Below are 12,432 nucleotides of genomic sequence, written 5' to 3' on the forward strand. Positions count from 1 at the left end.
CACCCTGAACAGGTCGCCAGCCTGTCACAGGGCCAACACAGAGAGACGAACAACCTTTCACACTCACATTCACACCTATGGGCAATTTAGATTAGCCAATTAACCTAACCCCAGTAAGTGCATGTCTTTGGACTGTGGGAGGCTCCAGCCCCCCCGCGACCCTGACCAGGATAAGCGGAAGTGAATGGATGGATGGATGGATCAGCTTATATAATTTCTGATGATAGAGGCTGTTTTTGAGTTGTGAATGCAAACATGTCCTTTGTGTCCTAAAACCATATTTTTGGTGGTTTTGTGTGTTTGCTGTGACTCGTTCTCCTGTTAGAGGATCTGTGAGCTGTTTGACTGCAGGTAACCTGAACCTCACACACACCACAGCAGCCTCCTAACCTTCATGCTTCATCCTGGCCATGATGCCCTTTTCTATGCAAATTACAGTTCTTACCTTGTCCTGCTGCTTTGAAATCATGGTCAAAATCTGACGACCCACTGCAAAACTTTTAGATTCATTTTTTTATATGATATTAATTTTTTCTATAAAACAGAGAATTACCATGACAAGACACAAAAACCCTCAAACTTTGGAAGCCTGTAGTTTGTTTTTCATGTCAATGTCATGCAGTATAAATTTGAACCTCCAGCACACTGAAAATGAGTCAAATGTAGTTCCTGCCTGTGTCTTCCTCTTACAGAGGAGATGTGTGTCAGCATGTTCGGCCTTTGCAGAGGAATTCCAGTTCAGCTGTGAACTAACACTCACGCTGGCTCCTGTCATATGACAGCTGTGAGGCTTGTGGTCTAAAACACATCTGTGCTCATGTGACACAGCAGGTACGTGGAGGACAGTTTAATGTCCAGCTCACAGTGCATTTTATTTGAAGTTGGTTTTATATTTATTAAACTGCTTCTGTTTATTGGAGGCTCATCTCCTGCCTCTGTATCCCAAACTGTAGCTGCCACCCCCCCCCGTTGAAAGGCAAACCATCACAGGCTGCAGCAGCTTCACCCTGGACTTCAAACATGGTGGACTCTGTACCTCTCCCTTCTTCTTCTGCCCTCCAGGAACTTGATTTCCAAATGATACATGATGATATGATACATGACATGACACAGAGCTCTGTGAACAGCAGTGACCTTCTGTGGCTCACCCTCCATGTTGAGGGTGTTGATGATCATCACCTGGACAGCTGTCAGGTGTTCCCCGTGATTGTGGCTGTGTGGACTTCTGATTTCTGATCTGAGCTATAAGCCACAGTTAACTTAAAAAAAAAGAGTTGAAATATTTTACTTTACATGCACTGAATATAGAATACAGTTGTAACCTTTTTGTTAGTTAAAATAAAGAAATGAACCTTTTCATTATATTATTTTTAGAGGCACTAGAGAAGCTTCCTGTAACTGCCTTTGGTTTTGTATGGTCAGGGTTCGGGACAATCACGTGAAACAGCGGAAGTGAAACTCCAACAGTAACAGTGGGAAAGCCGAGCAGGAGGGTCTCCGAGGAGGATGAAGCTCTGCTGGGTCGCAGCATATTTGTTACTGTGGATTTTACTGTTGACTGCAGATGGAGGTGAGTGAGATGTTTACTGTCAGTCTGGTGGTAAACAGACTGTTTGACCTCTTAGGGAACTTGGTCTCAGTTTTTCACTGCATGCTCCTCTTTGCTTTGGCTGTGCTGCTCCTTCTTACAAAGGCTCATCACAGCGGGAGGCTCCCCATGTTTGATCTGGGAGTTTTGTACCGGATGTGCTTCCTGACACAGCCCCAACAGAGATTTGTGTCTCTGGCTGGAATTGAACCAGCGATCTTTTCCTTAAAGGAAACACAGATAAAGATCAGCGGTAATCACTTTCAAAGACTGTAATAATAAGATGGTAGATGGACTAGTTCTTATATAGCGCTTTTCTACTCTGAGCACTCAAAGCTCTTATACAACAACATTTACCCATTCATACAAGCACGTCCATGAGTAATTAAGCTAAGTGCTTTTATTGTCTAATATTCACACTCCAATGCTTGCATGAGAGAGAAATTTGGGGTTCAGTTGCCCAAGGATACTTTGGCACGTAGCTTGGAGCACCCAGGAATCGAACCGCTGACCTTCCAATCAATGGGTGAGCTGCTCTACAGCCACCCTAATGTTTCTCCAAAGATACATGCACTTTATGATGAGTTAGAAAATAAGCGACAGAAAAATTATTTGTTATTATCTATCGTCCACCTGGTCCTTACTCAGAGTTTCTGTCTGATTTCTCAGACTTTTTATCTGATTTAGTGCTCAGTTCAGATAAAATCATTATAGTGGGTGATTTTAACATCCATGTAGATGCTGAGAATGACAGCCTCAACACTGCATTTAATCTATTGTTAGATTCAATTGGCTTCTCTCAAAATGTAAAGGAGCCCACCCACCACTTTAATCATACTCTGGATCTTGTCCTAACATATGGCATAGAAACTGAAGACTTAACAGTATTCCCTGAAAGCCCCCTCCTGTCTGATCATTTCTTAGTAACATTTACATTTACTTTAATGGATTACACAGCAGTGGGGAATAAGTTTTATTACAGTAGAAGTCTTTCTGAAAGTGCTGTAACTAAGTTTAAGGATCTAATTCCTTCATTGTTATGCTCTTCAGTGCCATGTGCCAACACAGTGCAGAGCAGCTACCTAAACTCTGCTCCCAGTGAGGTCGATTATCTCGTCAATAGTTTTACATCCTCACTGCGTATAACTTTGGATACTGTGGCTCCTCTGAAAAGGAAAGCTTCAAATCAGAAGTGCCTGACTCCGTGGTATAATTCACAAACGCACAGCTTAAAGCAGATAACCCGAAAGCTGGAGAGGGAATGGCGTCTCACTAAATTAGAAGATGCTCATTTAGCCTGGAAAAAGAGTTTGTTGCTCTATAAAAAAGCCCTCCGTAAAGCTAGGACATCTTACTATTCATCATTAATTGAAGAAAATAAGAACAACCCCAGGTTTGTTTTCAGCACTGTAGCCAGGCTGACAAAGAGTCAGAGCTCTGTAGAGCCGAGTATTCCTTTCACGTTAACTAGTAGTGACTTCATGGATTTCTTTACAAATAAAATTTTAGACATTCGAGAAAAAATTATTCATAACCATCTCAAAGATTATTCTTCATGTTCGGCTGCTTTCAGCACTGCTGGTATTTGTTTTGACTCTTTGGCTCCAGTTGATCTTTCAGAGTTAACTTCAATAGTTACTTCCTCCAAACCAGCAACATGTTTATTAGATCCCATTCCTACTAGACTGTTCAAAGAAGTCTTTCCAATTATTGATGCTTCAATCTTAAAAATGATCAATCAGTCTTTATTAGTTGGCTATATACCACAGACCTTCAAGGTGGCTGTAATTAAACCTCTACTTAAAAAGCCATCACTGACCCAGCTGTCTTAGCTAATTATAGGCCAATCTCCAACCTTCCTTTTCTCTCAAAGATTCTTGAAAGAGTAGTTGTAAAACAGCTAACTGATCATCTGCAGAGGAACGGTTTATTTGAAGAGTTTCAGTCAGGTTTCAGAATTCATCACAGTACAGAAACAGCATTAGTGAAGGTTACAAATGATCTTCTTAGAGCCTCTGACAGTGGACTCATCTCTGTTCTTGTCCTGTTGGACCTCAGTGCAGCTTTTGATACTGTTGACCATAACATTTTATTACAGAGATTAGAGCTTGCTATAGGTATTAAAGGTACTGCACTGCAGTGGTTTGAATCATATTTATCTCATAGACTCCAATTTGTTCATGTAAATGGGGAGTCTTCTTCACACACTAAGGTTAATTATGGAGTTCCACAGGGTTCTGTGCTAGGACCAATTTTATTTACATTATACATGCTTCCCTTAGGCAGTATTATTAGAAAGCACTGCATCAATTTTCATTGTTATGCAGATGATACTCAGCTTTACCTATCAATGAAGCCAGATGACACACATCAATTAATTAAACTGCAGGAATGTCTTAAAGACATTAAGGCCTGGATGACCTCTAATTTCCTGCTTCTAAATTCAGACAAAACTGAAATTCTTGTTCTCGGCCCCACAAATCTTAGAAACATGGTGTCTAACCAGATACTTACTCTGGATGGCATTACTTTGGCCTCCAGTAACACTGAGAAATCTTGGAGTCATTTTTGACCAGGATATGTCCTTCAATGCACATATTAAACACATATGTAGGACCGCTTTTTTGCATTTGCGCAATATTTCTAAAATTAGAAACATCCTTCCTCAGAGTGATGCTGAAAAGCTCATTCATGCATTTATTACTTCTAGGCTGGACTATTGTAATTCATTATTATCAGGCTGTCCTAAAAGCTCCCTGAAAAGCCTTCAGCTGATCCAAAATGCTGCAGCTAGAGTACTGACAGGGACTAGAAAGAGAGAGCAGATTTCTCCCATATTGGCTTCTCTTCATTGGCTCCCTGTTAAATCTAGAATAGAATTTAAAATCCTTCTCCTCACCTACAAGGTCTTGAATAATCAGGCCCCATCTTATCTCAAAGACCTCATAGTCCCATATCACCCCAACAGAGCACTTCGCTCTCAGACTGCTGGCTTACTTGTGGTTCCTAGGATACTTAAGAGTAGAATGGGAGGCAGAGCCTTCAGCTTTCAGGCCCCTCTTCTGTGGAACCAGCTCCCAGCTTGGTTTCAGGAGACAGACACCCCTCTCTATTTTTAAGATTAGGCTTAAAACTTTCCTTTTTGATCAAGCTTATAGTTAGGGCTGGATCAGGTGACCCTGAACCCTCCCTTAGTTATGCTGCTATAGGCCTAGGCTGCTGGGGGGGTTCCCATGAGGCAAAAAAGAGCTCTCAGAGGTCCATGCTGTTTTCCTGAACTGAACCTTCAAGTGTTTCTCTGGTGTTTCAGATTCTGAAGTGTCCTGTGTTTTTATGGAGAGATGCATCTTACCGTGCAGTTTCCAGACTGGGAAAGAAATCGTCATCCACTGGTTTAAGGTACCAGGAGACCTTCACGTCCACTCATTCTACTACAGCAAAGACCAGCTTGGACACCAGGACCAGCGCTTCAGAAACAGGACTTCACTGTTCAAGGACCAGATCTCCAGAGGAAACGCCTCCCTGCAGCTGACAGGGGTGCAGGTTCAGGACCAGAGCAGATATAAGTGCCACACCAGCACCATCAGAGGAAACCAGGAGTCATTTATTAACCTGAAGGTGGACGGTAGGAGAAACATGCAGAAAACATCAGTTCATTTTTAAATGTGCTCTCAGATTGATCATTTTAGAAATATAATCAGTCACTCTGAGATCTTTTATTTTATTGCAGCTCCAGTTCATGAAGTCAGCATTGATCAGGTAGGAAACAGGATCACCTGCAGCTCAGAGGGGATCTACCCTGAACCTCAGCTCACCTGGTCCACCAGCCCTCCATCCAACATCACCTTCACCAACACCACCACAGTGCAGCAGCCTGAACAGCTGCTTTACAGCATCACCAGCTCTTTGATGGTTTCAGCCGGTGTTTATGACCTGCTCTTTATCTGCACCATCAGCACTCGCAGGAACAGGAGGAGAGCCACTTTGAGGAAACTAGGTGAGCATTTCATCCACCTCAGCTTATCAGACTGTGAGACCAACAACCATTGCAGGTGGAGTGTGGATGATACAGATCCATCCATCCATGTCCCCCTCACTGTGGGACATGCCCGGAACACCTCACCCAAGAAGCACCCAGGAGGCGTTCTAGTCAGATCCCCGAACCACCTCAACTGGCTCCTTTGATGTGGAGCAGCGGCTCTACTTTGAGCCCCTCCTGAATGGCTGCACTCCTCACCTTATCTATAAGGGAGAGACCAGCCACCCTTCAGAGGAAGCTCATTTCTGCCACTTGTATTCGTGATTTAATTCTTTTGGTCACTACCCAAAGCTCATGGCCATAGGTGAGGGTAGGGACGTAGATCGACCGGTAAATTAACAGCTTCACTTTTACACTAAGCTCCCTCTTCACCACGACAGACTGGTGCAGCGTCCGCATCACTGCAGAAGCAGCCCCGATCCGTCTGTCGATCTCATGCTCCCTTCTCCTGTCACTTGTGAACAAGACCCCGAGATACTTGAACTCCTCCACTTGGGGCAGGAACTCGTCCCTGAGCTGGAGAGGGCACTCCACCCTTTTCCGGCTGAGGACCATGGCCTCAGACTTACAGGTGCTGATTCTCATGCCGGCCGCTTCACACTCGGCTGCGAATCGTTCCACTGCGAGCTGGAGGCCACCCCCGATGACGCCAACAGGACCGCATCATCTGCAAAGAGCAGAGATGAAAATCTGAGGCCACCAATGAAGAAGCCTTCCATCACCTGGCTACGCCTAGAAATTCTGTCCATAAAAATTATGAACAGAATCGGTGACAAAGGGCAGCCCTGACGGAGTCCAACACCCACAGGAAACGAATCCGACTTATTACCGGCTATACGGACCAAACTCTTGCTTCAGTTGTACAGGGACTGAATGGCCCGCAACAACGGGCCAGACACCCCATACTCCCGCAGGACCTCCCAGAGGATACCCCGAGGCACAGGGTCGAATTTTCCAAGTCCACAAAACACACGTAGACTGGAAGGGAAAACTCTCACACACACTCAAACATCCTCAAAAGGATGAAGAGCTGGTCCAGCGTTCCACAACCAGGACAAAAACCAAATTGTTCCTCTTGAATCCAAGGTTCAACTAATGGACGAACCTTCCTTTCCAGCACCCTGGCACAGACCTTACCATGGAGGCTGAGGAGTGTGATCCACCCGAGCCTTCAGGTACTCAGGGTGTATCTCGTCCACCCCGGTGGCTCTGCTACCAAGGAGTTGTTTAACCACCTCAGTGACCTCACCCCCCAGTGATGTGCGAGTCATCCCCAGACTCTGCTTCCACTACAGAAGGCGTGTCAGTGGGATTAAGGAGGTCCTCGAAGTATTCCATCCACCGCCTGACTATAGCTTCAGTTGAAGTCAGCAGCACCCCACCTGCACTATAGACGTGGTGTTAGTAGAACACTGCTTTCCCCCCCTGAGTCACCTGACGGTTTGTTGCTAGAATCGCTTCGAGGCCATCCGAAAGTCTTTTTTCATGGCCTCACCGAACTCCTCCCACACGTGAGTTTTTGCTTCGGCCACCACCCGAGCTGCATTCCACTTGGCCTGCTGGACTCTAAATTAAATGAATTTAGTTTTGTACAATTAAGAACAAACAAACAGATAAAGAGGAGTTCGCTGACCTTTGCGTCATTAACATTTTCTCTGGATCTTCCTTTATTGCTGATGATTGAGGGGCAGTGAGGTTTGGTGTGTGGAAGTTTAAACTTCTGAAGTGAGACCTGCCAGAAATGTTTGATTTTTCTTGTCAGCAAAATGCTTATTAACTTATTCACCTATTAACCTAATTCTTATTGATGAGCCCAAACTGAGGTGCCTCCTCTGCTCAGTCTAAATGGTTTCCTTGGATACATGAAGCTCCAGGTCTGAATTTCTGGGGGCTGCTTGGACTCCTTTATAACTTTTTGTTTTCTATTGTGTGCTTTCAGCTGATATCAGTGCTCCCAGCACCAAGGTAACAATCCCCTGCACCCCCCCAAACACCACCCTCACCAACTTCAGCCTCGTCTGGAGCTTCAATCACACTCAGACCATCGTGAAGCAGACCGGGACCAACGTCACCTACTCGGTGTCAGACGGGTGGAAGCAGCAGGTGAAGGAAGTGTCAGAGTCAGGCAGCCTCGTGCTGAAGGACTTATCCTCCAAACAGGAGGGGGGGTACACCTGTGAGCTCAGCAATGCTGAGGAGACTCACAGCACCAACACCCACCTGAGGATCATCAAAGGTCAGATCACGTTAAGATGAAACATTTGAAACATGCAGTAATTTGCATAAATGTCCGAAGGACAAAAGTATTAAACAAAGACCTAAATGTGTATTTTGAACAATTTCTTTCCATCAGTATAACAGGAAAATATGTTAGTATAACAAAATCTCAGCTTCTCATGAAGAACAACTTCTTACCTGTAGATTCTCACCTGTATGTGTGGGCATGCACACATTATCCCACAGTTAGCACAGGGATAACCGGCTTGGTCACTTTTTGATCCCTTGATGGATATGATAATAGCTTTTATTATTGTATTTGTATCAACAGGACCATTCAGCCAGGAAAAAATTTAATTCACTTAAAAATGATGAGATATGACTGCACAGATTGTAACCAGCACAATAATGAAAATGCAAACTGTTACAGTTATGAGTGTAAAAGTATCAAAGTGGCTCTTCAGGCTCTTTTCTTCTTATTGCAGCTGTTGAGGTGGCGCTCTAACTGCAGGTGGGGGGGGGGGTTCGGCCAGTATTTCCTCAAATAAGGAATCTGAGGGTCTGGGAGGTGAATAATTGGAGGCGAACGCTTTGCTGCATGAACCCTTTTTTGGACTTTATTAACATGTAACAAAACTCAAGTGTTTATGCTTCACTGCAGATTTTGGAGAAGTGAAACTGTTGAACCAAAGTAGATGCATGACATGTCACCCCACCCGTCAGGGGAAACTGTTGACCGCGTACATTTGTGGAAGTAAAAATGTTTCTTTCCTCTGATACAGATGCATAAATTTCCCTCAAGAAGCCCCACCATTATTTGATGAAGTGCTTTCATTTCAAAGAGAGAAACACACATTATTCACACAGTGAGCAGTGTTACTGATGAAATGGAAAAGCTTACAGATCACAAGTTAACCTGTTAACAATGTAACCAGTTTCATAATTTAACAAAAGTAATGGAACTTGGTATTACAGAATGGTCTTCTCTCTTCTGCGTATGTTTGGGGTTTGGCAGTCAGTTAACGAGTTTCCTCGTTACAGTGACATTAGAGCCTTTTTCTGATTAGTGGAATCAAACGTTGAAAAGCAAATGTGTCCAATGACGTGTGAAAGAAGCTGAGGGCCGTTACCAGCAGGAGTTTCGGGTGAAACTGCTGTGAGACTTTACCCCACCCTGTCCTGTTCAGGATAGAGTGATAGAGGATAGAGGATAGACCTGCTGAGGTCACTGGAACAAAGGTGTGAGTGGGGGTTGAGATATCTGGGGAGGGAGCTCAGGACAGCACTGTGGGGGGGGGGATAATCCACCTCCTCTGTTCAGTGATGGTTGTTCAGTGGACACAGATGCTTCTTTCACTCCTCTTTCAAACCATCTGTCTTCCCTGTCCAAAATGTGAACATTGGCATCCTCACAGAGTGACCTTTGACCCTCAGATGCAGATGTACAGCTGAGTCTTGTCCTGTCGAGGTGGCTCTTCTATGTTGTGTGTTTGTGAAGAGGCTGTTTGGTTTCTCCAGGTCCGAGCACTCTTCACTGCACTGACAGCAGACACTACGTTGCTGATCTTGTGTTTGGGGGGTTTGTCCTTGAGATGAACCAGTTTTTAGGGTGTGACTTGGTTTGAAGTATACTGAGATGTCATGCTTGGAGAAAATTCTTGGAGTTTCTCTGACAAGCTGCCACATAAGGGATGATAATGTTGTTCCTCTTGTCCTTCTTATTCTCTGTAGTTTGTGTTTGGCCTTCATTCCTGTGCATCTTAGCTGATTTGATGAAAGCCCAGTTGGGGTAACCGCACGTTTTGAGGGCTTTCTTAATATGTGTGTGTTCCTTTAGTTTCCCTTCTGCCTCAGAGGGAACACTTTCTGCCCGGTGTTGTAGGGTCCTGATCACCCCAAGTTTGTGTTGCAGAGGGTGGTGGGAGTCAAAGAGGAGATACTGGTCTGTGTGTGTGGGCTTCTGGTAAACTTCAATGTTCAGGCTTCATCTTCCTCAAGAAGCACAGTCCAGGAACTGTAACCTGTTATCTCTGGTGTCCTCCCTGGTAAAACTTATGTCTTTATCCACTGAGTTGATGTGGTCAGTGAAGGCTTCTGCTTCTTGGGTTTTGATTAAATACCTGGGTCTCTCCACCTTTTGGTTTAAGAACTGAAGAAGCCTTTAGGATGAGAGGTGAAACGTGTTCAAGAAGCAAAAAGAAGTCCAGTCGCCTTTTTTCAAGCTGCAGAGATCCCTCAGAGAGGTTCATGAGCAGGACTCGACTCCTCTTCTGTTTCAGGGGGTCACAGTAATGCTGCAGCCATCGTCACAGCTGTGCTGTTTGGAACCGTGCTGGTCGCTGCCCTTCTCTACATATACACAAAGGTAAACGTTACACACTTTGTTTGACTCGCACCATCCACACTGCAAAGGCAAAGCTTGGTTTTCTGTCTGCGTTGTTCTTCATGCTGGGCTTCATTTGTGCAGAGAAATAAACATAAAAGGATAAAATGTTGCTCTGAACCGAGTCTTATTACAATAGACTCTGTCATCAGTGAGTCTGTGCTGATGATGATGATGATGATGATGATGAAGAGGGACAAACAGAAAAAAAATTTTGATTTTAAGAGAAATATTTAAAATCAACTGAACGTCAGTAAAATGAAAGTTAAAACAAAAAGTTTTTTTTTTTACATCAAGGTGAAGAGACAGCATCAAAAACACCAGTGAAGATGGAGTAATGTGACAGTAAATAATAATAAGTCCAGAACAGATACATTAAAAAAAGCATTGTTGAATTAGACATGTATTCACTGCTGTTTATTTAGATGATTAATGGTACACAGAGAAAGTAATGAATGAATGGATGCTACACATGCTTTTTTTAATGCTCATCTGTTTTTCATGTTGACTCGTCCTCTAATGTTAGGTTTTGCCTTCATTTGCTCCTCGGTCACCTGCACAGGTACGTCTGTGATCTGCTTTTTGAAGCATTGAAGAAACACTTAATGAACTTCTTGTTACTCATGAAGTTCAGTAATGATTAAAGAAATCAGATTAAGCTAGATTACCTTTATTTATTTATTATTTGCAGGAGCAGGTGGGGTCTTGTTCACGAGTGACGGGATAAAGGAGATCAACAGATGTTACACAGTGCTCCTCCACATCACAGGAACCAGCTGAGGTGGTTCAGCATCTGATCAGGATGCCACCTGGACGCCTCTTGGGTGAGGTGTCCTGGGTATGTCCTACCAGGAGGAGGCCCCGGGGCAGACCCAGGACACGCTGGACAGATTATAGCTGTTGGCTGGCCTGGGAACACCTCGATGTCCCCCCGGATGAGCTGGAGGAGATGGCTGGGTAGAGGGAGGTCTGGACTTCTCTGCTCTGGTCTGCTCTGCCTCTGTGACCCGGCCCTGGATTAGTGGAAACAGATGGACGTATTCTGAAGATTTGAGACATGCTGAAGACTTTCTGAGAGCATCCATCAGCTGTTGAAGGGTGTCTTTTTTCTGGTTTTGGCTGCAGCTGAAGGTCAGCGTCCTCCAGGAGAGTTTCTGATCTTCACACGTTGTGCTAAAAACTGTTTGTTTACAGCGTCAGCTGTACGAGGTTACCTCATCACTGCTAACGTCTCTCAGGAACACTGACCTGACCTCTGTTTGCTAATTCCATCAGTGACAACAGCTTCTTACTGTGATCACTCTACATTTTTGTGTCTAATACATTATTGTGTTACATTCCATAATTACACTAAACTTCATTATCAGACAATTATGCTGCATAAGTGAATATAAAAGTCCTTCAATTACCTGCAGGACAGGTGGACACAAAAACAATAACACACACACACCAGGAGCTTTCAGTGTGTGAACCTGATGAGTGAGAGGGGAAATAAAAGGCGTGTAAAAAAGAATAAAGTGGTAAAAACATAAATAAGCACTAATGCCAGAGCAGTGAGATGAAGGTGGGTCTGACAACGATTTGATGCAGCTGGATGAGACTGAAGTTTTTCTGAGTGACGGCCCTCAAAGTACAGAAGAGTGGGAGGAGACTTTAAACTCTGATATTGTGATATTGAAGCTCAAATTCAGATCTGGGAGAAATCATGCTGGACAAAACCAAGACTTTAGAGTGTGACTCTTGGAGGGGTGTAAAATAGATTTGAGCTTAAATATGTTTATCAGCTGTGAAAACTTCATGTGGATACTTCCTGCACTGATGAAGTTATGAAAGTTTTAAATGATTAAAAATGCAGTTTGTGGATTGATGGAACTTTCTTCCAAAATAAGATAAGATAGTGTTTATTTGTCACATGCACAGTTATACACAATACACAGTGAAATGTATTTTGTACCTGCAACCATATATACACACACATATAAATAAGAAGAATAAAAATAAATAATTCACACTATACACTATACACACTTTACATGGAATTATAGATTATAATATTTACATAGTGCAATAATGGTCCAGTTGGGGCTCAGAGTTGAGCAGACGGATGGCTTGTGGGTAAAAACTCTTCTTCAACCTTTCAGTCTTAGTCCTCAGGCAGCGGGAACGCCGGCCTGATGGGAGAAGAGAGAGTGTCCAGGGTGGCTG

The 12,432-nt window shown here is 43.8% G+C and overlaps 1 protein-coding gene across 2 annotated transcripts; it reads left to right on the forward strand.

Moving 5' to 3' along the window:
- Nucleotides 1-1,478: 1,478 nt before the first annotated feature.
- On the forward strand, nucleotides 1,479-12,216 carry LOC115799294 (CD276 antigen-like). 2 transcript variants are annotated; one of them, XM_030756379.1, is made up of 7 exons: nucleotides 1,479-1,570; nucleotides 4,899-5,213; nucleotides 5,319-5,585; nucleotides 7,567-7,863; nucleotides 10,124-10,209; nucleotides 10,754-10,789; nucleotides 10,919-12,216. In XM_030756379.1, the coding sequence occupies exons 1-7, from the start codon at nucleotides 1,507-1,509 to the stop codon at nucleotides 10,952-10,954; spliced, it is 1,101 nt and encodes a 366-aa protein (XP_030612239.1). In that variant the 5' UTR covers nucleotides 1,479-1,506; the 3' UTR covers nucleotides 10,955-12,216. The 2 variants fall into 2 exon arrangements, with proteins under 2 accessions (XP_030612239.1, XP_030612240.1); XM_030756380.1 differs by lacking the exon at nucleotides 10,754-10,789.
- The last annotated feature ends 216 nt before the right edge of the window (nucleotides 12,217-12,432 follow it).

Source organism: Archocentrus centrarchus, chromosome 20, assembly GCF_007364275.1.
Source record: "Archocentrus centrarchus isolate MPI-CPG fArcCen1 chromosome 20, fArcCen1, whole genome shotgun sequence".
NCBI classification, from domain to species: Eukaryota; Metazoa; Chordata; class Actinopteri; order Cichliformes; family Cichlidae; genus Archocentrus; species Archocentrus centrarchus.

Excerpts from the sequence above, each read along its gene's own strand:
- LOC115799294 (XM_030756379.1), top strand. The coding sequence starts at position 1,507 with ATGAAGCTCTGCTGGGTCGCAGCATATTTGTTACTGTGGATTTTACTG. Across the intron at positions 1,571-4,898 it reads ACTGTTGACTGCAGATGGAG|ATTCTGAAGTGTCCTGTGTT; the intron begins GTGAGTGAGATG and ends CTGGTGTTTCAG. Across the intron at positions 5,214-5,318 it reads TATTAACCTGAAGGTGGACG|CTCCAGTTCATGAAGTCAGC; the intron begins GTAGGAGAAACA and ends ATTTTATTGCAG.